A 25,734-nucleotide genomic window follows, 5' to 3' on the forward strand; every position below is an offset into this window, starting at 1 on the left:
GATCTAATACTGGAGATACCAGGGTTGTTGCGGTAAGACGAGGCTTCTCACGCTGCTGTTAACCATCTTTCTGATCTAATACTGAAGATACCAAGGGTTTTGAGATAAGAAGAACCCACTTACACTGATGTTGACCCCGTTTTTATAATCTAATACTGGAGGTGCTGAGGTAAGAAGCAGCTGCTCACACTGCTGTCCACCCTGTCTGTCTTATCAAATACTGGAAATACCAGAGGTGTTGAGGTAAGAAGAGACTGCTCACACTACTGGAGGTACAGTAGTGTTGAGGTAAGAAGAGACCACTGACACTGACATTTACAATTTTTCTAATCTAGTACAGGAGATAACAAGGGTGCAAAGGTTGGAAGAGGTTGCTCACACTGCAGTTCTCTCTGTCTTTCTTATCTAATACTTGAGATACAATGAGTGGTGAGATAAGAAGAGGCAACTCACACATCTGTCCACCATCTTTCAGATCTGATACTGGCAATACCAGGGTTGTTGAGGTAAGAAGAGACTGCTCACATTACTGTTTACCTTGTCCTTCTGATCTAATACTGAACATATCAGGGGTTTTGAGGGTAAGAAGACGTCACTCAAAATGCTGTCTACTCTGTCTTTCTAATCTAACAGTGGCTATGCCAAGGATGCAAAGGTAAGTGTTCACACTTTTATTCACCCCGTCTTTCCGAATGCTGCTTTAACCTGGAAATAACCTATGCCACATACTGTCAAGCTATCTGCAGGTCACAGCAATGGAGCTTCCTACTGCACATGTTCACAGACACTTGTCCTATTATAGGACAGGTTTCTGTCAGTGTAACAAGATAATGGTCATTTTAGTTTTATATTGATTACTTCATTAGACAAAATGAGTTGATTTGCTAACTAAAAGGTATTTAGTAATTTATACAGTATGTATTGGCATTTCCTTTATTTATTGATTTTTGCATTCCTCTAAGCTACAATTGCAGTTATACCTACTCTCTTGCTGCAGTTACCGCTATTTTTTGAGGGTCTAGAACAGGCCTTCACAACATGCATCCTGCAGGCTCTGATTCTCATATTGCTTTGTTCAGTTGAATACTAGAATGCAGGGACTGGGGTAGATATGAGCAGCACTCCTCATCCCCTTCCCTGATGTGCAGAAGTGTGATGAGGTTATCATGCTGTGACTTCATCACGCTGTTGCTATTGCCGGTGCCACAGTGCAGAGGAAAAAAAAGATGCAGCCAGAAACAGTAAGCGCTCAACGAGCATCCAAATATTATATGTACTATTATAGGAGGGAAGGGGGTTGTTGGTGTTGCTATGAGGACACCTTATAAGGCACAGGTGGGGGGATCGTGAACGAGAGACAGTATGCGGAGGGGCAATATGGGACATATTATGGAGTGGTGCAGCATGTGGGGGAACATTATGGAGTGGTGCACGGTGTGGAGAGACATTATGGAGCAGTGCAGGGTGTGGAGAGACATTATGGAGCAGTGCAGTGTGTGGGGAAACATGGAGTAGTGCAGAGTATGACTTACATTATGGAACTATGCACGTTGTGGGGGGGACATTATTGACCGGTGCAGGGTGTGGGTGATATTATAGATATATAGGTTCAGTGTGGGGGAATATTATAGAGAAGGGGCAGTGTGATGGGATATTTTGTGCAGGAAGCACAGTGAGGGTCAATTATTTATTTATGGGCGCAGCATGGGAGATATATTTTTTTCATGATACTTTAATTTTTAAGGACACCATATCTGGATTTGCTGCAGAAGACAGGAGAGGAGGGAAGTCTGCAGATGTTAAGACATCATGGTGTCTGTACTATGACAAAATGGTTGGAGACAAAAGAGATGGAACAACACCAATCAGAGGAGATATCATCTGAAAGATACCTGGATGTAAATAATTATTTGTGAACTCACTACATCTTATCAGTATGTTGGTTCCTGTATGGTCCACAGTCTGATGACTGATAAAAACAACTCCCAGTATCGCCTTACCATTGTTAAGGATGAACTGAGAGTTGCAAATTCATGTGATACAATTTTATCATGGGGCTGACCTGGAATTGCAATGGATCATGGATCACTGTACTTGGTGATGTGTTCTTGAACTGACGGTGATTCTGATCATGTAACAATCAATACCGTGCTTCATGGTTAACCTGAAATATCCTCAAAACTTAGTTTTGAGATTATAAGAAGGGTTTAGTTTAGTTTCTGCTCCTAAAAGTGAAGATTGGGTGAGTTCACACGGATTTTTTTGAGCAGAAACTCTCCAAATTCTTCTCAGATATTGATTTTGCTGATGCATTAATATAAGTACCCCTATAAGTACCCCTTTAAAAATGTTTTGTGGCCTTTCAGATTGGTTCAGTATGACAATATTCCCCTTGGACCAAAAATTGTTCACCCCCTTAGGATCTGCAGTGCCTGAGTTTTGCGGTTTCTACTGAACAAGAAGCACAATTCTTAAAGAGAACCAATCACCAGGATTTACGTATATAACCTAAATCCAGTGCTATACTGGCACTATCAGGCTGATTTTCTACATACCTGTAGTGGTCAGCTCGGATGTTTTGGTTTTGAAATCCAAGAAAGTAAAGTTTATAAAATCTGCAGCTTCTTGAGTGACAGCAGCTGAGGAGCAGATAATATCTGCGGGGTATTCATACTTATCTCCTACCCCTGTTAGAATTAGTATAAGTATTATACCATCGATCTACTTTTACTTGCAGGACCTGTGGTGAGGTCATCCCCATGTGACCAGAAGGGGCGGGGCCTCAGCCAACAAAGCTGATACCAGCTGGTCAGGTCACATGGGTATGACCTCACCACAGGTCCTGCAAGTAAAAGTAAATCGATGGTATAATACTTATACTAATTCTAACGGGGGAGGGGATAACTATGAATACCTCCCCCCAGATATTATCTGATCCTCAGCTGCTGTCACTCAAGAAGCTGATGCTCATTACTACAGGTATGTATAGAATCAGCCCGATAGTGCCAGTATAGCACTGGCTTTAGGGTATATAGGAAAATCCTGGTGATTGGCTCCCTTTAATAGACTTGTAGTTGGAACAAGTGTAATATTAACAGTTCTGTGGTTGTGATTTTTCCCTCAAGATAGTTCTAATAATGAGGCGACCTACACAGTTCAGTTATACCTCTTCTCACAACTTTTACCCTTTTTTAATCTCGCATAATGTGCCTATTATGGGCCTTATTCTCTCATTGCATTCTGTGACAGCTCATCTCCATCTCCACCCTTTATATATAGACTAATCCAATATACTCAATTACCTAGTTAGTGCAGTATCATATCGTGACAATAAACATAAAATCTAAAACAGTCAGCAGCACAATTATTAAAGGGGTATTCCCATCTCCAAGATCCTATCCCATTATGTAGTAGGTGTATTAATAATAATAATAATAATAATATTTGCAAATATCTCAAATTAGAAATGTAGTATAGTTCTCTTGATTCACTTTGTCACTTACCTCATGAGCAGGGCATTGCAGCAGTGTAGTTATCCATGGCTTCAACCAAGAGCAACTAACTGTCACTATATGAGTGGTCATAACCATAGATATCTAAGCTGCAATGCACTGCACGTGTGGTAAGTGACATAGCTATTTGGGAGACCTATACTACATTTCTCATTGGAGGTATTACACCTACTACATATTCAATGCTGGAGAGGAGAACATGGTTAATGCCGCACTGGTTTATCCGTTTCGCAGAACATCAGTCTCCGTCATCAGGACAGAAGAAAATAATCCTATGGTAATAACCCTTAGGGGTACTTTGCACGCTGCGACATCGCTAGCCGATGATAGCGATGCCGAGCGCGATACTACCCGCCCCCGTCGCACAAGCGATATCTTGTGATAGCTGCCATAGCGAACATTATCGCTACGGCAGCTTCACACGCACTTACCTGCTCTGCGACATCGCTCTGGCGGGCGACCCGCCTCCTTCCTAAGGGGGCGGATCAAGCGGTGTCACAGCGACGACACACGGCAGGCGGCCAATAAAAGCGGAGGGGCGGAGATGAATGGGATGTAAACATCCCGCCCACCTCCTTCTTTCCGCATAGCTGGTGGAGGCAGGTAGGAGATGTTCCTCACTCCTGCGGCTTCACACACAGCGATGTGTGCTGCCGCAGGAACGAGGAACAACATCGTATCTCCTATTGGTGCGACATTATGAAAATGTCCGACACTACACAGATCACCAATTTATGACGCTTTTGCGATCGTTTATCGGTGCATCTAGGCTTTACACGTTGCGATGTCGTTACCGGCGCCGGATGTGCGTCACTTTCGATTTGACCCCGACGATATCGCAGTAGCGATGTCGCAACATGCAAAGTACCCCTTAAAGTTTTTATTACGGGAAACATTTTGTTTCTCCTTTAAGTAAAGTGTTACCTCTATTTCTCAAACATCAAAGCTAAACAAGTTTTCAGGCCTGGTTTTAAGAAAAAAAATGCTACACCACTGATTGACAGCTCTCTGTGTACACTGTGAATAACAGAAAGCTGTCAGTCAGTGGTGGGTGTGGGACTATACAAAGTTCACGAGTATAGAGGACTACATGGAGCAGGTTACCAATTCTCTAGTGATAACCATCTGAAGCGTAAACAATGATTTTATCACAACTGCATTTGACAGCCACCGCTGGAATCAGGGTCTCTGTCACTACATTATGCTGCTCTCAGATTAGGTGGCAAAAACATGGAAACAGCATCTTTTTAAGAAATGTACATAATATTGTATTAAATAACAAATAATAGTGAATATTATGGTCATTTAATACCATATTATTTATATTCATCTTACAAATATAGAACAACTAAATATTTTTCCAAGTAAGACAAAGGAATTAGATAATACCATAAGAGCGAAGTGAAAAATGTAGGCCTATACCAGGCACTAATTAAGACTGAATTCAAAGCAAGCGCCGAGTCTTCTAATTGGACCGGCATTATTTCACAAAAAGTATACTAAACACTGACCTGGTGTGAGCTAAAAAATATTTTCCTCTCCTCCACAGTGCACCTTGTCTTCTTGCTATCAGTTAAGGATGAAGCTCTTGTACGGACACTGGTTAGTGATCGCTATTCAAAACATCTGGGTTAAAAGATGTCCAACACTGAGACGTTCGTACTTGTCTCAGATGAAAATATAAGTGTTTATAGGAAATTATGCATTATGTTTTTATTCTAGTTTATATTTGCTTAATGGCCATAGCGTCAATATGCACCTGCGTATGCTTGTTTTTAGTTTGGTGTAAGGGCGGCTTTGCACAGTACGATATCGCAGGTGTGATGTCGGTGGGGTCAAATCGAAAGTGACGCACATCCGGCGTCACTTGCGATGTCATAGTGTGTGAATCCTAGATGATACGATTAACGAGCGCAAAAGCGTCGTTATCGTATCATTGGTGTATTCTCCGACATTTCCATAATGCCGGTGCTGAGACAGGTACGATGTAGTTCCTTGTTCCTGCGGCAGCACACATCGCTGTGTGTAAAGCCGCAGGAGCGAGGAACATCTCTTACCTGCCTCCCGGCTGCAATGAGAAGGAAGGAGGTGGGCGGGATGTTTACATTCTGTTCATCTCCACCCCGTCCGCTTTGATTGGCCGCCTGCTGTGTGACGTCGCTATGACGCCGCACGACCCGCCCCCTTAGGAAGGAGGCGGGTTGCCGGCCAGAGCGACAGTCGCAGGGCAGGTGAGTCCATGTGAAGCTGGCGTAGCGATAATGTTCGCTACGCCAGCTATCACAAGATATCGTACCTGCGACGGGGGGCGGGGACTATCGCACTCGACATCGCAGCATCGGCTTGCGATGTCGTAATGTGCAAAGCTCGCCTAAGTGTCTGAAGGTTATAGTTACATATATCTGCACAAATAGTGGTAACAAATGATAATAATCTGAGTATCAAATAAGATACTGGGATGCAATATAGTTCTAACCTGATATCTAAGAGCATGTCAAGTTTAATAAATATACAGTAACAACTCATAAGTATACAGGTTATAATCTGACGGTTCCTAAGAAATCTACCCAAATTGTTGACCACTCCCAAAATAAACTCTGTATTTGTCTTAGATGTAGTACACTCTGTTATACATGTTTGGATAATGAGCCTGCCACCTCCTTACTTTCAAAGTTAATTGCTGCCTTCAACATATTTTTGCAGATAAAAAGAAAAAAGAAATTTTTACAAACCACAATACGCCAATTAGAAAATGGAAGGTGTCCTCATAAAACGTTGTTGCACTGTTCTTCTGACAAGAAGTAATCTGTCATTGTATTGTAACTACCATATACATATGTCATCACTCATTTTTAATATACTTATAGTGCATATCACAAAAGTGAGTACACCCCTCACATTTTTATAAATATTTTATTATATCTTTTCATGGGAGAACAATGAATATCTGACTCTTTGATACAATGTAAAGTAGTCAGTGTACAGCTTGTATAACAGTGTAAATTTGCTGTGCCCTCTTAATAACTCAATACAACCATCAATGTCTAATCTGCAGGCAGCAAACTTTAGTACACCCCTAAGTGAAAATGGATAAATTGTGCCCAAACTGTCAATATTTTGTGTGGCCATCATTATTTTCAAGCACTGACTTAACTCTCTTGGGCATGGAGTTCACTAAAGCTTCACAGAAGCCACTGGATCCTCTTTCGCTCCATGATGACATCACAGAGCTGGTGTATGTTAGAGACCTTGCATTCCTGTATCCTCTGTTTGAGGATGCCCCACAGATCCTTGATAGGGTTTAGGTCTGGAGACATGCTTGGCCAGTCCAGCAGCTTTACCCTTAGTTTCTTTGGCCACGTAGTGGTCATCTTGAAGGTGTGTTTGGGGTCGTTATCATGTTGGAATACTGCCCTGTGGCCCAGTTTCCGAAGGGATCATGCTCTGCTTCAGTATTTCCCAGTACATGTTGGCATTCATGGTTCCCTCAATGAACTGTAGCTCCCCACAGCCGGCAGATCTCATGCAGCCCAAAACCATGACACTACCACTACCATATTTATTTATAGGCAAGACACACTTGTCTTTGTATGCCTCACCTGGTTGCCGCCACACACGCTTGACACCATCTGAACCAAATAAGCTTATCTTGGTCTCATCAGACCACAGGGCATGTTTCCAGTAATCCATTTTCTTAGTCTGCTTGTCTTTAGCAAACTGTTTGTGGGCTTTCTTGTTTTTCATCTTTAGAAGAGGCTTCCTTCCGGGATGACAGCCATGCACACCAATTTGATGCAGTGTGTGGCATATGGTCTGAGAAGTGACAGGTTGACATTCACCCCTTTATTAAATTACAATCTCTGGATATGACGCTGAGCACATGCACTCAACTTCTTTGGTGGACCATGGCGAGGTCTGTTCTGAGTGGAACCTGTCTTGTTAAACCACTGTATGCTCTTGGCCACCGTGCTGCAGCTTAGTTTGAGGGTGTTATCAGTCTTCTTATAGCCTAGGCCATCTTTATGTAGAGCAACAATTTTTTTTTCAGATTCTCAGAGAATTATTTGCCATGAGACAGTGTGTGAGCGATAACACCAAATATAACACATTGGACCCCCATACACGCCTGAGGCTTTGTAACACTAAAGAGTCACAAGGGAAAATGGATAATTGGGCAAAATTTGGCCATTGTCACTTAGCCAACTACTCAATTTGTTGTCAGTGGTTTAGATATTAATGGTTGTATGTTGAGTTATTTAGAACACACACCAAATTTACACTGTTATACAAGCTGTACACTGACTACTGTACATTGTATCAAAGTGTGTATCTTCATTGTTGTCCCATGAAAAAATATAATAAAATATTTACAAAAAGTGAGGGATGTATTCACTTTTGTGATATACTGTATATATTTAACCACAGAGACACATCAATGGAGGATACTAATGTCAGGTAAAGTAGGAGAGTCTTAGAATTTGAAAATTCTTCTCAATAATCCCTGACTGTCATAGTCAGATCTTAACATTATGTTCATGTGCGTAACACAAAGGGGGCGAGGAAATAATTGACAATTTGTAAGTTTACTATACAATGAAGGGATCACTCATAACTCCCTTAGCATCTCAAGTGTCAAGTTCTAAAACTGTAACATGCCCGAGTCTTACTGATTCCACATATTGTACAGATAGTGTCATCTGCTTCTCCAGCTATTACTGAGCTTCACCGATTAAGCAAAACTGTAATTATGAATCCTGGGTGTAACCTAAATCAATTCTTAACATGTTCTGTCAATGCCTCTTTATCTTCATCATGCTGAAAATTATTTTCCATGCATACACAATGTGCTATATATATATATATATATATATATATGTATATATATATATATATATATATGTACAGTATATACGCACATACACAGTTTTATTAAGTTTTGATCCTTATTTTGCAACTGAAATGACATTTTTGAGTATACCAAGACATGTTTACACAACCAAAGCAAACTAGTGTATCTTTGCACAAGATTACATCCTCTGGAAATAAATAAGATCTGTCATATGATCCTTTCCTTTAAGTTTTTGTGACAGAACATAAGTAAAACAAACATAAATCATTTATATAGTAGGGAAATTTTAGTATAATATTTGCTTAGCTTTAGTTGCTCTGCCAGTTGGTAATTACAAATACTAATGGGAGCTTAATATTCATTGCTTTGTCGTTAGATTGAGGCCTTATTCTAAGTTTTTTAAGACTTGACTGCTATGTGAAATGACAGTCCAGCGTTTCACTATGATATTGATCATCTGGTATTGTGACATAATATGACTGGATATATTCTGTGACCCATCTTGTTTATTAGAGCAGCTCCTGACTCTATTATGTGCGCATGCAGCACATATTAAAGTATCACTGCTGTACTGTATTCATTTACAGTGTGAGGTCAACTTGGAGGTGGTCTTTGATAGACATAGATTTTGAGTGGTTTGAGCCTCTGGGCAATAACGGTTATGGCCATATTTTCCTTCCAAAACAACATATTAACAGTAATAGTTGTTAGTTATAAAATTATAATACACCAGAATAGGTCGAACACAAAAATGTGAGAAGGAATTGGGTCAGGTATCATTTTTTTAGATTCTGCAGTTAAAGTTTTATGTATCGGATTCAGTATCTATGGGCCCCCTCTGACTTTGGGGTTTTATAGCTGAATGCTTAGTCCATCTTTCTATACTGGATAAGCGTATGCAGAGATGTAATATTTATGACACATGCATTTAAAGTATGTGCCTTATGAAAGTTAATTTTCAGGAGCAGCACATTTACTGCTTCATCTATCTATCTATCTAAATTGGATGTATTGATATTGATAATTTATTACATCATTCCTCAGAATATTAAGCACATATACCAAAATAAAGAAATACAATTCCTAAGCAAGTAGTGGAAAGTAGTATGAGTAGAAATTGCAGACAAATTATTCACTGTCTATTCATCCAAGAAAGCAGGAGATAAGCAAAATTACCCAAGAAGTGTAGTGATCGGCCGTTTATCGTATCTAATTATGCTAGCTGATGCCTGAGCTAAGCGGCAATACGAGCGCACGTCACCCACTTTTTGCACAGAATTGCACATAATTTCATTGCCGCTGGTTTATTGTTTAGCAATTTAATCTTTAAAGCACTCGCAGGTGCTCAAGTCATGGAGCAATCTCTAAAAATATACTGCACTTTATGGGACTATAAAAGAACAATTCACATGAACAAACAATTCTCAAGAAATGTATAAAAGTATAAAAATAAGTTTAGTCATTCATCCCATATAATGCTGATGATCTGTTAGATTTCTTTACATTAATTGACCCATTCTAAAAGCTTCAATAATTGAGTAATCATTTACTAAATAAAAAAGGGTCAGAATGCAAATGATTTATTTGCAGGAACTTGTGACTTATTAATCTAAATCTACTTCAATTGTTCAAAGAAATTTCTTCTATGTGTGAATTTATTCTCACAGGCCTTATGAGACAATGTGATTGTGAAATAGAGCTGAATTGCTGCTTTGTCTGTGTGGAATAACAATCATCTAAAAAAACCCGGAATTAATAAAGAATGAACAATGCTGTGGGATATTCTGAATATAAAATGTGTAACAGAGCAGAATCATGGCTGTCTATAGGTGGGAACATCTAATATAGTAGGTAAAGAGACTTGTAAAAAGCCTAAAAAACTTATACCGAAGCCATAAGGTTCACCTAATTACACAATCTGCATGCATGATACAATGTTCCTGTTTATAAATGCTAAAATATGTCAGACATTATAATTGTCTGGCTCAATGTATTTAATAGTCATAGGAAACCAACTTCCCTACTTTGATTTCTGCATCTACTTAATGATTTTTAAGTTTGTCTTAAATCTTTTTACATACATCGCGTTAGTTTTCTCGTTTGTAAAGGAAAAGTCTTACCAGTAAAATGATGAGGACACTAAAAGGCGCACAGAGCTTCCAGTCCATGGTGTAATTCTCCTGTGCTGTCCGGCACAGTCCCTAGTGAGCCGCCTGTGTATCCCAGACTCGCAGTTGGAGTAAAGGGATGCACTATCTTTTCTGCTCTCACAAGTAGATGTTAAAGGTTTCCTTCAGTGAGAGATGAGCCTGGATGCTGTTCAACAGAGCCCTTTTCTCCACCCATAATCTTGGGCTGGTCTCACCTGAAACACATGACAGCATCATTATTGTAGCTGGATAACTCACTATTCAGACACACCTTGTATCTTATTGGTATGAAACCATTCCTAAGTAATGTAATATGACAGATCTACAAATTAATCATTTTGTGTTATGTATTAGAGTTCAATAAAATGTGTATTTTTTGTGGGGGGGGGGGGTTGCATAATACAAAGGTCTGCAATAAAATATCTTTAAAAAGCTGCATGGGAGGTTTTCAGTGTATTATGGTGTGCTGAATCTAAAAATGACTTCAAATTTCTTTCTTCCATTTTCAGTGATTCCTTTTTTTTATCTATATAGTGCTTTTCCAGACCATATAATTTGTTTAGTATGTGTCCAAAACTGGTTGTGTACTTATATAAGCATTAAATTGCAAAAACTTCAAAAGTACACTGATTTCTGCAGCTTGGCAATGTACCGCATCTTTTCTCCTCCCCCAAAATTATAAGTCTATAAGAAACTTCTAGGCCTTCATTATGAATGTATGTACAAAAACCATTCTTTTTATAAAGGCCTAACGTTACATTAATGTTACCCTAGAGTAGTTCTTTCGTTTTCCATGATAAAGTGCTCACCATTGTACAATGTAACGTGAATACATACTTTAAAGTGGGTTCCCACATTTTGGGTCAATACTGCCAAACGTTATAGAGCTTATTGGCACCACAACTTTTCAACTTTAGCTGTGGTGCATCACGTGCTCTTCTGGATGGTAGAAATGGCTCAGTGGTTGGGCATTTTAGAACATACAGTGGCATTCAAACGTTTTGGCACCCCTGGACAAAATTACTGTTATTGTTAAACGTTAAACAAGTTGAAGATTAAATGATCTCTAAAAGTCATAAAGTTAAAGAATACTCATATATTTTGTATGTTAGGCAAAAGAAAATAATTTAACATTTTAAAAATTACAAAAAGAAAAATGAGCTGATGCAAATGTTTGGACACCCTTGGAGTTTTGTGTGTTTAGGGGTATGGCTAGGTCACTATCTTCATTAGGAAAGGCCAGGGGATGCAAATTTCACATCTTTATGAAAACTCAGCCTCCTTTAACCTTGTGCCAAAAAACAGCAGCCTTGAGTTCTTCTAAGCAACTGCCTAGCACTCTAAAAATGAAAATGGTGGAGACACACAAAGCAGAAGAAGGGTAGAAGAAGATTGCAAAGTATTTTCAAGTTGCCCTTTCCTCAGTTCACAATGTAATTAAGAAATGGCAATTAACAGGAACAAGATAAGGCCTGGAAGACCAAGCAAAATTTCTATGAAAGCTGTTTGAACCATTGGTAGAGAGACAAGTCATAACCCCCCCCCTTGACTGCAAAAGACTTTCAGGAAGATTTAGCAGACTTTGGAATTGTGGTTCATTGCTCTACTAATCAGAGACACCTACACAAATACGGCCGTCATGGAAGATGCATCAGAGGAAAGCCTCTCTTGTGTTCTCACCATAAAAATCAGCATGAGAAGTAGAGAAGTATGCAAAAGAACAGCTAAACAACGTTGATGCATTTTGAAAACAACTCCTGTGGACCAAGGAGTTTAAAACAGAACTATGTGGGTACAATGATCAAAGGTATGTGTGAAGAAAAAATGGCACAGAATTCCACTAAAAAAACATATTGCCAACCATGTAGCATGAGGATGGATCAATCATGCTTTGGGGTTGTGTTGCAGCCAATGACACAGTGAACATTTTCCAGGTAAAGGAAAGAATGGATTCAGAGTTCGAACAAATTCTTGATGCAAACATAAGACCATCTGTAAAAAAGCTGAAGTTAAAAAGAGGATGGCTTCTACAAATGGATGATGATCCTAAACAAACGTCAAAATCCACAATCGACTACCTCAAAAGGTTTTACAATGGTCCTCATAGTCCCCTGTTCTGAACATCAAGATAACTGAGGAATCTCATAGAACTAGAAGACTTTTCCAAGAAAGAATGGATGAAAATCCCTCAAACAAGAATTGAAACACAACAGGCAAAAAAGCTTTTAGAAGCTGTGATACTTGCCAAAGTGGGTACTACTAGGTACTAACCATGCAGAGTGCCCAAAGTTTTGCATCCGCCCATTTTCCTTATTGTTGATTTAATAATGGTTAAGATGATTTTTTTTTTTACTTAAGTACAAATCAAATATGTCATGTTTTTTAGAGACAATTCACCTTCAACTAGGTTATCTGTTCACAATAACAGTAATTTTGACCAGTGGTGCCCAAACTTTTCCATATTGCTGTATGAAAGAGGAACATAAAGGGAGGGTCAACAATATGTAACACATAGTGGATCATTTGTATGTTACATTTAAAGCACCACTCAGGTGTTTTTTTTTATTACACTGCCAGAGTAGTATTACTAATGCACTTTACCTGTCCTTAGTAATATACTTGCCAGCGCTGCTCTTCTCATTGCACCATCAGCCCTACTTCTCCATCCAGGGTCGGACTGGGGTGTGAGGGGCCTACCAGGGAAATTGACTCTAGGGGCCCACACTATAGCTACCATAAACGTTTTTATTACTTGTTCATTTTCGGCTTCTCTCAGTATAACATGCGCCTTTTAGCAAACTATACAGTGCGCAAAAGAGACCTGTGCCCTGCATATATCACAGGATTTCTTGTAACATCGTATTTATTGTAGTTAATAATGGAATCTGTTATTTACAGTCAGTCACAGTTTTTCTCACACACGGACATTCCTTGTCCTAGGAAAACCACCGAGTCTATCAGCCAAACAATATTCAAAGAGAAGCAAAATTCAATCCAGCATCTTCAGATGGAAAAGTTTACTAACGTTAATCCACCGATGCCACCATCTATTCACCATATAGGGAAATCCTCTATAAGGCCCCTTTCACACGTCAGTGATTCTGGGACGTCTGTGCTTTTTTTAAAATGTACCAGAATCACTGACATACGCAGACCCATTATAATGAATGGGTCTGCTCACACGTCAGTGATTTTTCACTGCACGCGTCTCCGTGCGGCGTACCTACGTGTGCGTGATTGCCGCACGGAAACATGTCCAATTTTTTCTGGCATCACTGATGTCCCACGAACCACGCAGTGGTGTGATCCGTGAAACACGTGCCAGAAAAAAACGTGCTTTTAAAATAAAAAACATTTTAACTCACCCGGCGTCCAGCGATGCCCTCTGCAGCCTGCTGCTTCTGAGCCGGCTCATTATTGTCGCGCATATTCATTATGCGCGACCCGGAAGCAGCTGCTGCGGGGGTCACCGCCGGCCGGATGCTGCACCGCGGGAGCGATCAGTACCATGGACAGCGGGAGAGCGCACAGGTGAGTTGTTTTCTAAGTGCAATCATGGGCCACGGAGAACGGAGCCCGGATTGCACTTAGACAACCCACGTGTGCCGTGAATCACGGCACACGCAGGGACATGTGCGTGTTTTACACGCCAGTGAAAAAACGTCACTGTTTTTCACTGACGTGTGAAACGGGCCTAAGAGTTAGTATGTGGAGATGTGAAGCATTACCACTCCAATACACTCTTCCATTTGGAGACTGGTGAATTCTCTTTTCTTTCCACCTTCACACATTACATAATTATCAGGTAATGATCAGCCATGAGTGTCTGTAATGGATGTGATCAGTCATTCTGTGGGGAAAGAGGCCCTTTGAAAGCCTCACTATGGTTTCCAAATTAGTTTTACATGTTGGATAAACCTTTACTAGTCCTGTGTATTCTGACAACACTGCTCTATAGGCAGATCATGCTTTTTTTTTTTTTTTTTTACATATACAGTATTTATATTGAGGCCCCTCCTGTACTATCATTACATATAGACGCCCTCCTGAAGAGTAATTATATATAGCCTAAGATAATAACACTGACACTGGGGGTACAGGATAATGACACTGACACTGGGGGTACAGGATAATGACACTGACACAGGAGGTACAGGATAATGACACTGACACTGGAGGTACAGGATAATGACACTAATACTGCAGGTACAGGATAATGACACTGACACTGGAGGTACAGGATAATGACACTGACACAGGAGGTACAGGATAATGACACTGACACTGGAGGTACAGGATAATGACACTGATACTGCAGATACAGGATAATGACACTGACACTGGAGGTGCAGGATAATGATGCTGACACTGGAGGTACAGGATACTGACACTGACACTGAGGGTACAGGATAATGACATTGACACTTGGGGTACAGGATACTGACACTAGGGGTACAGGATAATGACACTGACACTGGAGGTTCAGGATAATGACACTGACACTGAGGGTACAGGATAATGACACTGACACTGAGGGTACAGGATATTGACACTGACACTGAGGGTACAGGATAATGACACTGACACTGAGGGTACAGGATATTGACACTGACACTGAGGGTACAGGATAATGAAACTGACACTGAGGGTACAGGATAATGACGCTGACACTGAGGGTACAGGATAATGAAACTAACACTGAGGGTACAGATAATGACGCTGACACTGAGGGTACAGGATAATGAAACTGACACTGAGGGTACAGATAATGACACTGACACTGGTGGTACAGGATAATGACACTGACACTAGGTGTACCGGATAATGACACTGGGGGCACAGGATAATGACACTGACACTGAGGGTACAGGATAATGACACTGACACTGGGGGTACAGGATAATGACACTGACACTGGGGGTACAGGATAATGATGCTGACACTGGGGGTACAGGATAATGACACTGACACTGGGGGTACAGAATAATGACACTGGGGGTAGAGGATAATGACACTGACACTAGGTGTACCGGATAATGACACTGGGGGCACAGGATAATGACACTGACACTGGGAGTACAGGATACTGACTGAGTGGGTGATGAGGAAAAGAGTCTATTTCTCTCAGCTCAGCATTCAGCTTTCCCATGATATTAGAAAATGGGAAAGATGAGTAGCTGAGGACAAGATGGATATCAGAACATAGAAAGGCTGGGTGATGAGATAAAGAGACTTTTTCTCTCAGCTCAGCACCCCTCCTTGCAGTGTCCTTACTTCCTGGGTGCAGGAGAGTGGATTCTCCTCCTTGCAGTCTCCTTACTTCCTGGGTTCAGGAAAGCGGACTCTCCTTCTTGCGTGACAGTTTTGGTGACTAGTAGAATTGTAGTATTAGAACTATAAAGATCAGCACAAGTTCTGCTAAAACACATTTAGCTATCAGTGTTTTGTTCTGGAGTCTACACTGTTATCCCTTTATTTCCACATAGTGCTAACAGGGCACTTGAACAAGCTCACAGCTCCAGTTGTGATTTCAGACCTGCTGTGAAAGCTTCATTTATATGTAAAGCAACTATATCTGTCTAGAGGATGAGAAGGAGAGGAGGAAGGGGGAAGGGAGGTGAGCAGCTGGAAATTGACTAGTAAAAGCTGGCTGGGATGTCAAGAGTTAACCGCTATACTGAAATATAACTGGGGGTGCTCTCTGTGGGCTTTTCGGAAATGAGCTGTACACAATAAAAAATTAAATCTCTCAGTGCAGGAGAATGACAGTGTTATGCTCCTGCCCATGTTTTGAGATCGCTCCATGTCTGGCTTCACAGGCAGCCTGAAATTGGATGAATTGTTTGGGACTATTTAACAGATTGGAGGACTCTCATCTCGGCCATGTAATTGATGGACTGATGGAGAGCATGTAACTGTATTGGAGAGGCCTAGGCACAGCCCAGAACTTAATCCAATAGAGAATTTGTGGTAGACTTGAAGATTGTTGTTTACCAGAGGAAACCATCTAACTTGAAGGAACTGGGGCAGTTTTGCCTTGAGGAATGGGCAAAAATTCCAGTGGCAAGATGTGGAAAGATCAGATACTTATCCAAAATGTCTTGCAGCTGTAATTGCTGCAAAAAGAGGCTTTACAAAGTACTGACTTTAGGGAGTGAATAGTTATGTACACTGAAGTTTTCAGTTATTTTGTTCTATTTGTGGTTTGCTTCACAATAAGAATAAAACCAAATGTTCATACTTGTAGGCATTTTCTTTACATGAACTGATGGAAACTCTCAAAAAAAAATCAGTGAACTTCCAGGTTGTGAGCTACTTTTGAACTTTCGCACCCCTGCAGGTCCAACGTAATCCACACGGGGTCGCATAACGCTTCCAGTACTACTACATCTGAAGCTCACAGCGAGTCCCATAGAAAATGACTGCCCGCTGTGAGATTTAGGCAGAGACTGACATCACTCAGGTTAGCCATGGTCACTCCGCAAATCACCTGAGTGATGTCACCGCTGATCGCGCAGCTCACTTCAGTCGCTACCTGAACCTCACAGCTGGCAGTCATGTTTTATGGTTCTCTCTATGAGCTTCAGATGTAGCAGTGCTGGAAGCGTCATGGGACCTCATGTGGATAACGTTGGACCTGCAGGGTTGTTTTGGGGGTTAATAAAGTGGTGAAAGAGGATGCTTTTTTGTCTTTTATTTCAAATAAAGTTTTTTTTGGGTGTTTGTATTTAATTACTTTCACTTACATATTAGTGATGGGGGTCTCATAGACTCATCCCATTACTAATCTAGGGCTTAGTGGCAGGTGTGGGCAGCCATTAACTCCTTATTATCCTGATTGCCACCGCACCAGTGCAACGGGTAGAGTCAGGTCTAGCGCCAGAATTGGCGCATCTAATGGATGTGCCACTTGTGTGGCGGTTGCAGGCTACTATTGTTAGGCTGGAAAGGGTCAAATAACTATGGCTCTTCCCACCATAATAATATCAGCCCCCAGTTGTCTGCTGTACCTTGGCTGGTTTTAGGAAAATGGGGAGACCCACCATCTTTTTTTTTTTTTTTAAATAAATCAAATAATTAAAAAAAATTCATAGGATCCCCTCTATTTTTCATAACAAGCCAAGGTACAGCAGACATCTGAGAGTTGCAGCCCGCAGCTGCTGGTGTTCCTATGCTGGATATGAAAAATGGGGGGGACCCCATGTCATTTTTTTTCTATCTATTCTATCTGTTCTTTCTTTCTATCTATTCTATTCTTTCTTTCTATTTGTTATTTATTTCTATCTGTTATTTCTATCTATTTTATATGTTCTTTCTATCTATTCTATATGTTCTATATGTTTTATATTCTATATAACCTATCTATTCTCGCTATTTATCAATTGTTCCATCCTAGCATTTTTTGTTTCTCTTTTAAAACAGGCACTAATAAAAAATGCGGCGAAATGCAGCAAAAATGCAGCAAAAAGTCATGCGTTTTATGGGTCAAAAGCTGTGTTTTCTGTGACCACAGGATAAAAAGATGCACTCAAGATGCATTCAGTAAAATATGCAGCTCGCGCAAAAAGCCTTAAAATAGAAAAATTGTGTTTTATGGCAATAATAACACATATTTAGTTTTTTGCTGCTGGTTCAATTAGTATTTTTTCTTTAATTAAGCATAATTTTAATAAAACATTGTATTGTGTTTTTTTAATGCTCAATTACAATGTAATTTTTTTTTTTAAGCAAACGTTTTCTATGCCTTACAACATAATGATTTTCCATGATAAATTGAGTTAAAATTTCAGCTTCATTTAGAAAGGAAACTTGTGCTAACAGTGTAACATTTCCCATATATGTGCCAAACATGTGACCCATAGTGCATTTGCAAGAGAAAAAACAGGAAACTCCCAACAACTAAAGCCGGAAAAAAGACAAAGAACATTAATGATTTGTAACCAATATAAGAAAATGAATTTATTATATCAACATAAGTTTTGGTTCCAACGACAATATAAAAAATCAGTCCAATTTTCATCAAGAAAAGTGGGATTTTTTCTCACCTCTCATCCATGTGCAATCTGTATGAAGTAATTTTCAAGGCCATTTAGGCCCTGTGCACACACTGCATTTTTATCTTTTTTTTATGCTTTCTTGAGTGCAAATTTTGTCACAAAACTGCATGCAAATCCTTATGCCAGCAAAGTCAATGAGAATCCTGAAGTTTTGTGCACATGTTGCATTTTTTCCCTTGCAGTTTTGGTGCAGAAATAAATCTGCATGTCAATTCTTGCAGCATTTTTGCAACCATTTTCCACCCCAGAATGCATAGAAACAGGGCCGTATTTACCATAGGCACCCGTGGTCCAGTGCCTGGGGCGGCGGGTTGCGGGGGGCGGCACCGTCTGGCTGCAAAAAAAAATATTTTTTTTTACACCCCCCTCTGTTAGACAGTCTATTAAATCCGCTGTGTTTTCAGAAGGGGGGAGGGGTGAGAGGCACACCTCCATCTATCTGTATCTACGTATTTAAGACGCGCATACAAATAGACTGCGGGCGCCGTACACAGGGAGCTGATTGACCCCGGAAGTGCCGACGCCAGCACTTCCGGGGTCAGAGGCGCGCCAATCAGCTCCGTGCTGTGGCGGCCAAAGCTGTAGATGCCGCGGAGTAAGAGAACTCACCGGAGCCAGCAGCAGGAGGAGGATGACGGACACCGGAGGAGGAGCTGCAGCTTCGGCAAGAGGAGGAGGAGGAGGGCGGCGGCAGCACAGGAGCAGGTAATCACTCGCAGAGTTCCTAATGCGAGCGAGGAGGTGAGAGGGTAGAGGAGAGGGGAGGGGAGGCAGGCAGAGGCTATAAAGTTAGGATTGTGGGGGAGGGGCAGCAGAGGCTATAGTCTGGGGATTGCGGGGGAGGGGGATTAGGTGGCCCATTATTGTAGTCTGGAGGTTAGGGGGTCTTTGACTCGACAGTGTTTAGGGGGGCTGGGGCTATTAGTATAGTCTTAGAGTTAGGGGGCCTATTAAAGAAGATGGTGGTAAAGGGGGCCTATTGCTGTAAAGGGGAAGGTTTAGGGAGCCTGTTGCTGTAGGAGGGAGGGTTAATGGAGCCTATTGCTGTAGAGGGGGAGGTTAAGGGAGCCTGTTGCTGTAGGAGGGAGGGTTAATGGAGCCTATTGCTGTAGAGGGGGAGGTTTAGGGAGCCTGTTGCTGTAGGAGGGAGGGTTAATGGAGCCTATTGCTGTAATGGGGAAGGTTTAGGGAGCCTGTTGCTGTAGGAGGGAGGGTTAATGGAGCCTATTGCTGTAGAGGGGGAGGTTTAGGGAGCCTGTTGCTGTAGAAAGGGGAGTTAATGGAGCCTGTTGCTGTAGAAGGGGCAGTTAATGGAGCTGGTTGCTGTAGAAGGGGGAGTTAATGGCGCCTGTTGCTGCAGAAGGGGGAGTTAATGGAGCCTGTTGCTGTAGGAGGAGGGTTAATGGAGCCTGTTGCTGTAGGAGGAGGGTTAATGGAGCCTGTTGCTGAAGGAGGAGGGTTAATGGAGCCTGTTGCTGAAGGAGGAGGGTTAATGGAGCCTGTTGTGGTAGGAGGAGGGTTAATGGAGCCTGTTGCTGAAGGAGGAGGGTTAATGGAGCCTGTTGCGGTAGGAGGAGGGTTAATGGAGCCTGTTGCGGTAGGAGGAGGGTTAATGGAGCCTGTTGCTGAAGGAGGAGGGTTAATAGAGCCTGTTGCGGTAGGAGGAGGGTTAATGGAGCCGGTTGCAGTAGGAGGAGGGTTAATGGAGCCTGTTGCGGTAGGAGAAGGGTTAATGGAGCCTGTTGCTGTAGGAGGGGATTAGTGGAGCCTGTTGCTGTAGGAGGCGGTTAATGGAGCCTGTTGCTGTAGGAGGGGGTTAATGGAGCCTTTTGCTGTTGGGGGAGTTAATGAAGCCTGTTGCTGTTGGGGGGGTTAATGGAGCCTGTTGCTGGGGGGTTAATGGAGCCTGTTGCTGTTGGGGGGGGTTAATGGAGCCTGTTGCTGTTGGGGGGGGTTAATGGAGCCTGTTGCTGTTGGGGGGGGTTAATGGAGCCTGTTGCTATTGGGGGGTTAATGGAGCCTGTTGCTGTTGGAGGGGGGGGTTAGGAGACCTGTTGCTGTAGGAGGGAGGTTTAGGGGGGCCACTGCTGTAGGAGGGGGGTTAGGGGGCCCATTGCTGTAGGAGGGGGGGTTTAGGGGGACCTTTTGCTGTAGGAGGGGGGGTTTAGGGGCGACCTTTTGCTGTAGGAGGTGGGGGTTTTACAGGGACCTTTTGCTGTATGAGGGGGGTTAGGGGGACCTTTTGCTGTAGGAAGGGGGGTTTAGGGGGGCATTTGGTTTTGGAGGGGGGATTTAGGGTGACCTTTTGCTGTAGGAGGGGGGGTTTAGGGGGACCTTTTGCTGTAGGAGGGGGTTTAGGAGGACCTTTTGCTGTAGGAGGGGGGGTTTAGGGGGACCTTTTGCTGTAGGAGGGGGGGTTTAGTGGGGCCTATTGCTGTAGGGGGCCTCATGCTGTAGATGGGGGGTGGGTTAAAGGGGCTTACAGAGGGAGGGATAGTGCAAGGGACAAAATCGATGGGGAAAAGTAGAAGGACTCGGTATGTTGGGGTCTCAGTATGGAGAGGGGTAGATGTAGAAACTTGGCACCCAAGATGAATGAAAACAGTTGTTTTTATTGTGAAGAACTTGTAGGACCAGCACAAGCACAGATGTTTTGATCAAAAGACCTTCATCAGTGCGTGCAGAGGGTCCTCAGAAGGTATAGTAACATGGCGAGCGGTGTAGCTGGGAATGATGTGGTGTCCTCCGCTGTCTATGTGGCAGTGCTGCGCTTGTGCTGGTCCCACAAGTTCACTACCTCCCCTGATGAAGCTCTGTTGAGCGACACGCGTCGGGCTGGTACCTCTTTCTGACATTTTCCATGACTTACGCTTTATTCTAAAGATAGGTGTTATCCCCTCTGAACCTCTTTGATATTTTTCTGGGTGCAGTATTGCTATTAGGGAATATTGGTCTTTCAGGGCTATTGTGATCCTCATTCATATACCCTTGTTCCCTGTTTCTGTACTGGTATGATTGTATTTTGCCGTTTGATTGTCTTGGCACTATAAGATTGGGCTCATGGGGTAACATCCTTGTTTCATATATTGCTATTGTACTGCTATATTTGTAATATTATATCTTTAGCGTTTACATTTATGCACTGAGTCTATGGGACAGATGTCCTCGTTTTTAATTGGTTTTATGGTGTTTTGCACTCATATGTTTATAAATAAATTTTTTGAATTAAAAATCCTTGTTATTATTGTTCTTATATGGTGAGTTGAGTGCTCCTTGCCTACTTCTTGTTTCTCTATACATGTTTGGCTTTGGTAGGCTTGCACCCTCACCTCTTGATTTTGATTTTGCTTGATTCTAGCTGTGCAGCCCTACTCCTTCTTGCTTCAGGTCCCACAAGTTCTTCACAATAAAAACCACTATTCACATTGATCGAGCACCAAGTTTCTACATCTATTTGAGGCGGTTTTGGACCCTCCTTGTGCACAACCCCAGAAGTGCCATGTATCAACTCACTAAGTATGGAGAGGGGAAAGCATTGGGAACTCATTATGGAAAAGGGGTAGCATGGGGGTTCAATATGGGGGGGTCATTATGGGGGGTTCAATATGGACAAGGGCAGTGTGAGGGCTCAGTATGGAGTGGATCAATGTAGGGGATTTAGTATGAAATGTGAGGTAGTGTGGGAGGGGGCTCAGCATTAGATGTGAGGTAGCGCGGGGGTCTCTGTGTGCTGAGTGGGGCAGCATGGTGGTCTCTGTATGCTAAGTGGGGCAGCATGGTGGTCTCTGTATGATGAGCGGGGCAGCATGGTGTTCTCTGTATGCTAAGTGGGGCAGCATGGTGGTCTCTGTATGCTGAGTGGGGCAGCATGGTGGTCTCTGTATGCTGAGTGGGGCAGCATGGTGGTCTCTGTATGATGAGCGGGGCAGCATGGTGGTCTCTGTATGCTGAGTGGGGCAGCATGGTGGTCTCTGTATGATGAGTGGGGCAGCATGGTGATCTCTGTATGATGAGCGAGGCAGCATGGTGGTCTCATTATGGAAAAGGGGCAGGCAGCATTTGGAGTACATTAAGAAGGGGCCGCATGGACGGCTCAGTATGGAGAGGGGCAGCATGCATGAGACATTGTGAGGAGGGGGCAGCATGGGAGGCTCAGTATGGAGAGGGACAGAGTGAGGGCTCCGTATGGAGAGGGACATTGTGAGGAGGGGGCAGCATGATGTGAGGACAGTGTGCAGATCATATTTCATAATTGAGGAAGGTGTGGTGGGTATAGTTTATGAGGGAGGACAGTGTGGCGTTTTATTAGGGGACAGTGTGGCGGTCATAGTATATAAGTGGGGACGGTGAGGTGGGAATATTTTATAGGAGAGGATAGTGTGGAGGCAGTGTACGTTAAGAGGGATTGTGAGAAGTAATCTTCTTTTGCGGGGAGCGTAGTGAGGAGCAATTATTTATTTCACAGCATATGGCTTATGTATTGCACAGCGTTTGTGGTTATTGTTATTCAGGAACATTATAATGACATTATTATTTTACAGGGCACCATGGTGAGATGTGCTGTAGAAGACCGGAGAAGAGAGAGGTCTGCAGAGACTAGCTGTGGATGTGAAGTAATTATGGAGTTGGGGACATGAGGACAGCGATCGTTGAGTGAATTATCACACACCATAAACTACACTAACATTTACATAGGTTTAGTGGAAAAAATGACCGGAGTGCTTCTTTAAAGTGAACCTGTCAACAGATTTGGCGTATAAGCTGCGGCCACCACCAGTGGGCTCTTATATACAGCATTCTAACATGCTGTATATAAGAGCCCAGGCCGCTGTGTAGAACATAAAAATCCCTTTATACTCACCTAAAGGGTGGTGCGGTGCAAACTAGTCGAATGGGTGTCTCCGTTCTCCGGTACTGGCACCTCCTCACTCGGCCATCTTTGTCCTTCTGATGCGTGGGTGCATGACGTGTTCTACGTCATCCACACTAGCCGACATTGAGGTCCTGCACAGGTGCACTACAATGCACTCAGGGCAGATCAAAGTGCGACTGCGCAGGACCACAATGCCGGCGAGTGTGGATGACGTAGGATGCGTCATGCACCCAGGTTTCAGAAGAAGAAGGAGGACAATGATGGTCGAAGGAGGGGGTGCCGGTACCGGAGAACGGAGACACCCATTCGACCAGTCTGCACCACACCGCCCCCTAGGTGGGTATTATATAGGGATTTTTATGTTCTACACAGCGTCCTGGGCTCTTATATACAGCAGCTGCAGCTTATAGACTGAAAAACTGGTGACAGGTTCCCTTTAATATTTGCAGAAAAATCTACTTTTATTTAATATGCAAATGAGGGCATTTTGGTGCACCAATGGTGTGGTCTTTGTGTCGGTGCACCGTTGGTGTGGTCTTTGCTTTGGTGCACCGTTGGTGTGGTCTTTTTTTTTTTTAGTGCACCATTGGGGTGGTCTTTTTTTTTGGTGCACCATTGGGGTGGTCTTTGCTTTGGTGCACCGTTGGTGTGGTCTTTGCTTTGGTGCACCGTTGGTGAGGTCTTTGCTTTGGTGCACCATTGGTGTGGTCTTTGCTTTGGTGCACCGTTGGTGTGGTCTTTGCTTTGGTGCACCGTTGGGGTGGTCTTTGTGTCGGTGCACCATTGGGGTGGTGTTTGCTTTGGTGCACCATTGGGGTGGTGTTTGCTTTGGTGCACCGTTGAGGTGGTCTTTCCTTTGGTGCACCGTTGGGGTGGTCTTTGCTTTGGTGCACCGTTGGGGTGGGCTTTGTCTCGGTGCACCGTTGGGGTGGGCTTTGTCTCGGTGCACCGTTGGGGTGGTCTTTGCTTTGGTGCACTGTCGGGGTGGTCTTTGCTTTGGTGCACCGTTGAGGTGGGCTTTGTCTCGGTGCACCGTTGGGGTGGGCTTTGTCTCAGTGCACCGTTGGGGTGGTCTTTGCTTTGGTGCACTGTCGGGGTGGTCTTTGCTTTGGTGCACCGTTACGCTCTCATATTTGTATTTTAAAGTCTTTTGTTTTTATTGACAGCGCTCCATTAGTAAAAGTGAGTGCTGTCTAATATTAGCTTGTATGTCTGATTTTTACTGCTCTTACTAAGTGAGCGCTGTCAATCAACACAAGGGACTGGCTTCATATGCAAATATAAGAGTGCACCAGGCAGAGGTCACGCCAAGGGTGCACCAAAGCTCCCTCATTTGCATGTTAAAAAATAATTTTGAAGCAAATATTAAAGGGGTTGTCCAGTCTAGAATGAAAAGTCTGCAGTCCCTCTGTGTGTCACTCTGTGTGACTGCAGATTTGTGAATCCTCTGAGTGAACCCCCTTGTGCTATGAGGATTCTCTGGTGTCTGTGCTGGCAATGGCGGTCAATTATGTGATATGCAGAGTCCCAGCTAGAACCTGTCTAGGGGACGCCACCTCACCCAATACAAGTGCAGTAAGTGAGGCCATACTCACTAGATGAGTTCTCACTAGAAGTCTGCATATCGCATACTTGACCACCATGAGTGCGCTGGAGGATTCACAGGTCTGCAGTCATAGAGTGACACATAGGCGGACTGCAGACTTGTCATTCCAGACCGGACAACCCCTTTTAAGCTAAACTGTTTGTGATTTTTGTAGTGAAATCGCCCCTTTTATAAATGTTCATTTATGTAAATGGAAAAATCACTTCACCCGACAAACCTTTTGTTTGTGCTTCGGGTGATCTGACAGCCGGTTTAGATAGGTCAATCGGTTTCTGATTATTAGCAGCATTGTAAATGCACCTCAAAGAGTAACTGAACTTTTTTTTTTTTATATTTTATGCCCAATAATTCTGAGTAGATTGGTGGGAAATCTGGTCCGGAGACCCCCAACCACAACTGAAAAGCTCTTTTAGAAGAGTGCACACAGCGCAGAGCGGATGCTGTAGAAAGTCATTGTCCTGTCTCCTGAGCTGTGCACTTCTAAGGGGTCTTTTGAACAATTTACGAGGGTCTCCGGACCCAGACCCACACCAATGTGCTCAGAATTAATGGACCTAAAACATAGAAGATATCGCCCAAAAAATAAGGTATTTTTTAAATGTTTAATATCCGCAGGTACAAAGTCCCATGGACACATAGCCTGAAGGCCGCTTTACACGCAACGACATCGCTAAAGAGATGTCGTTG

General features: G+C 42.8%; 1 protein-coding gene across 1 annotated transcript in view; it reads right to left on the reverse strand.

Moving 5' to 3' along the window:
- The window catches only part of LOC142317221 (desmoglein-3-like), a 57,120-nt gene extending 46,415 nt beyond the window's left edge, over positions 1-10,705 (reverse strand). Inside the window, exon 1 of the mRNA XM_075353326.1 lies at positions 10,482-10,705. Within this exon, the coding sequence (XP_075209441.1) occupies positions 10,482-10,529 (48 nt within the window). The 5' untranslated portion in view covers positions 10,530-10,705. The remainder of the gene's footprint in view (positions 1-10,481) is intronic.
- Positions 10,706-25,734: the final 15,029 nt, after the last annotated feature.

The sequence above is a fragment of the Anomaloglossus baeobatrachus genome, chromosome 6 (genome assembly GCF_048569485.1).
Source record: "Anomaloglossus baeobatrachus isolate aAnoBae1 chromosome 6, aAnoBae1.hap1, whole genome shotgun sequence".
NCBI classification, from domain to species: domain Eukaryota; kingdom Metazoa; phylum Chordata; class Amphibia; order Anura; family Aromobatidae; genus Anomaloglossus; species Anomaloglossus baeobatrachus.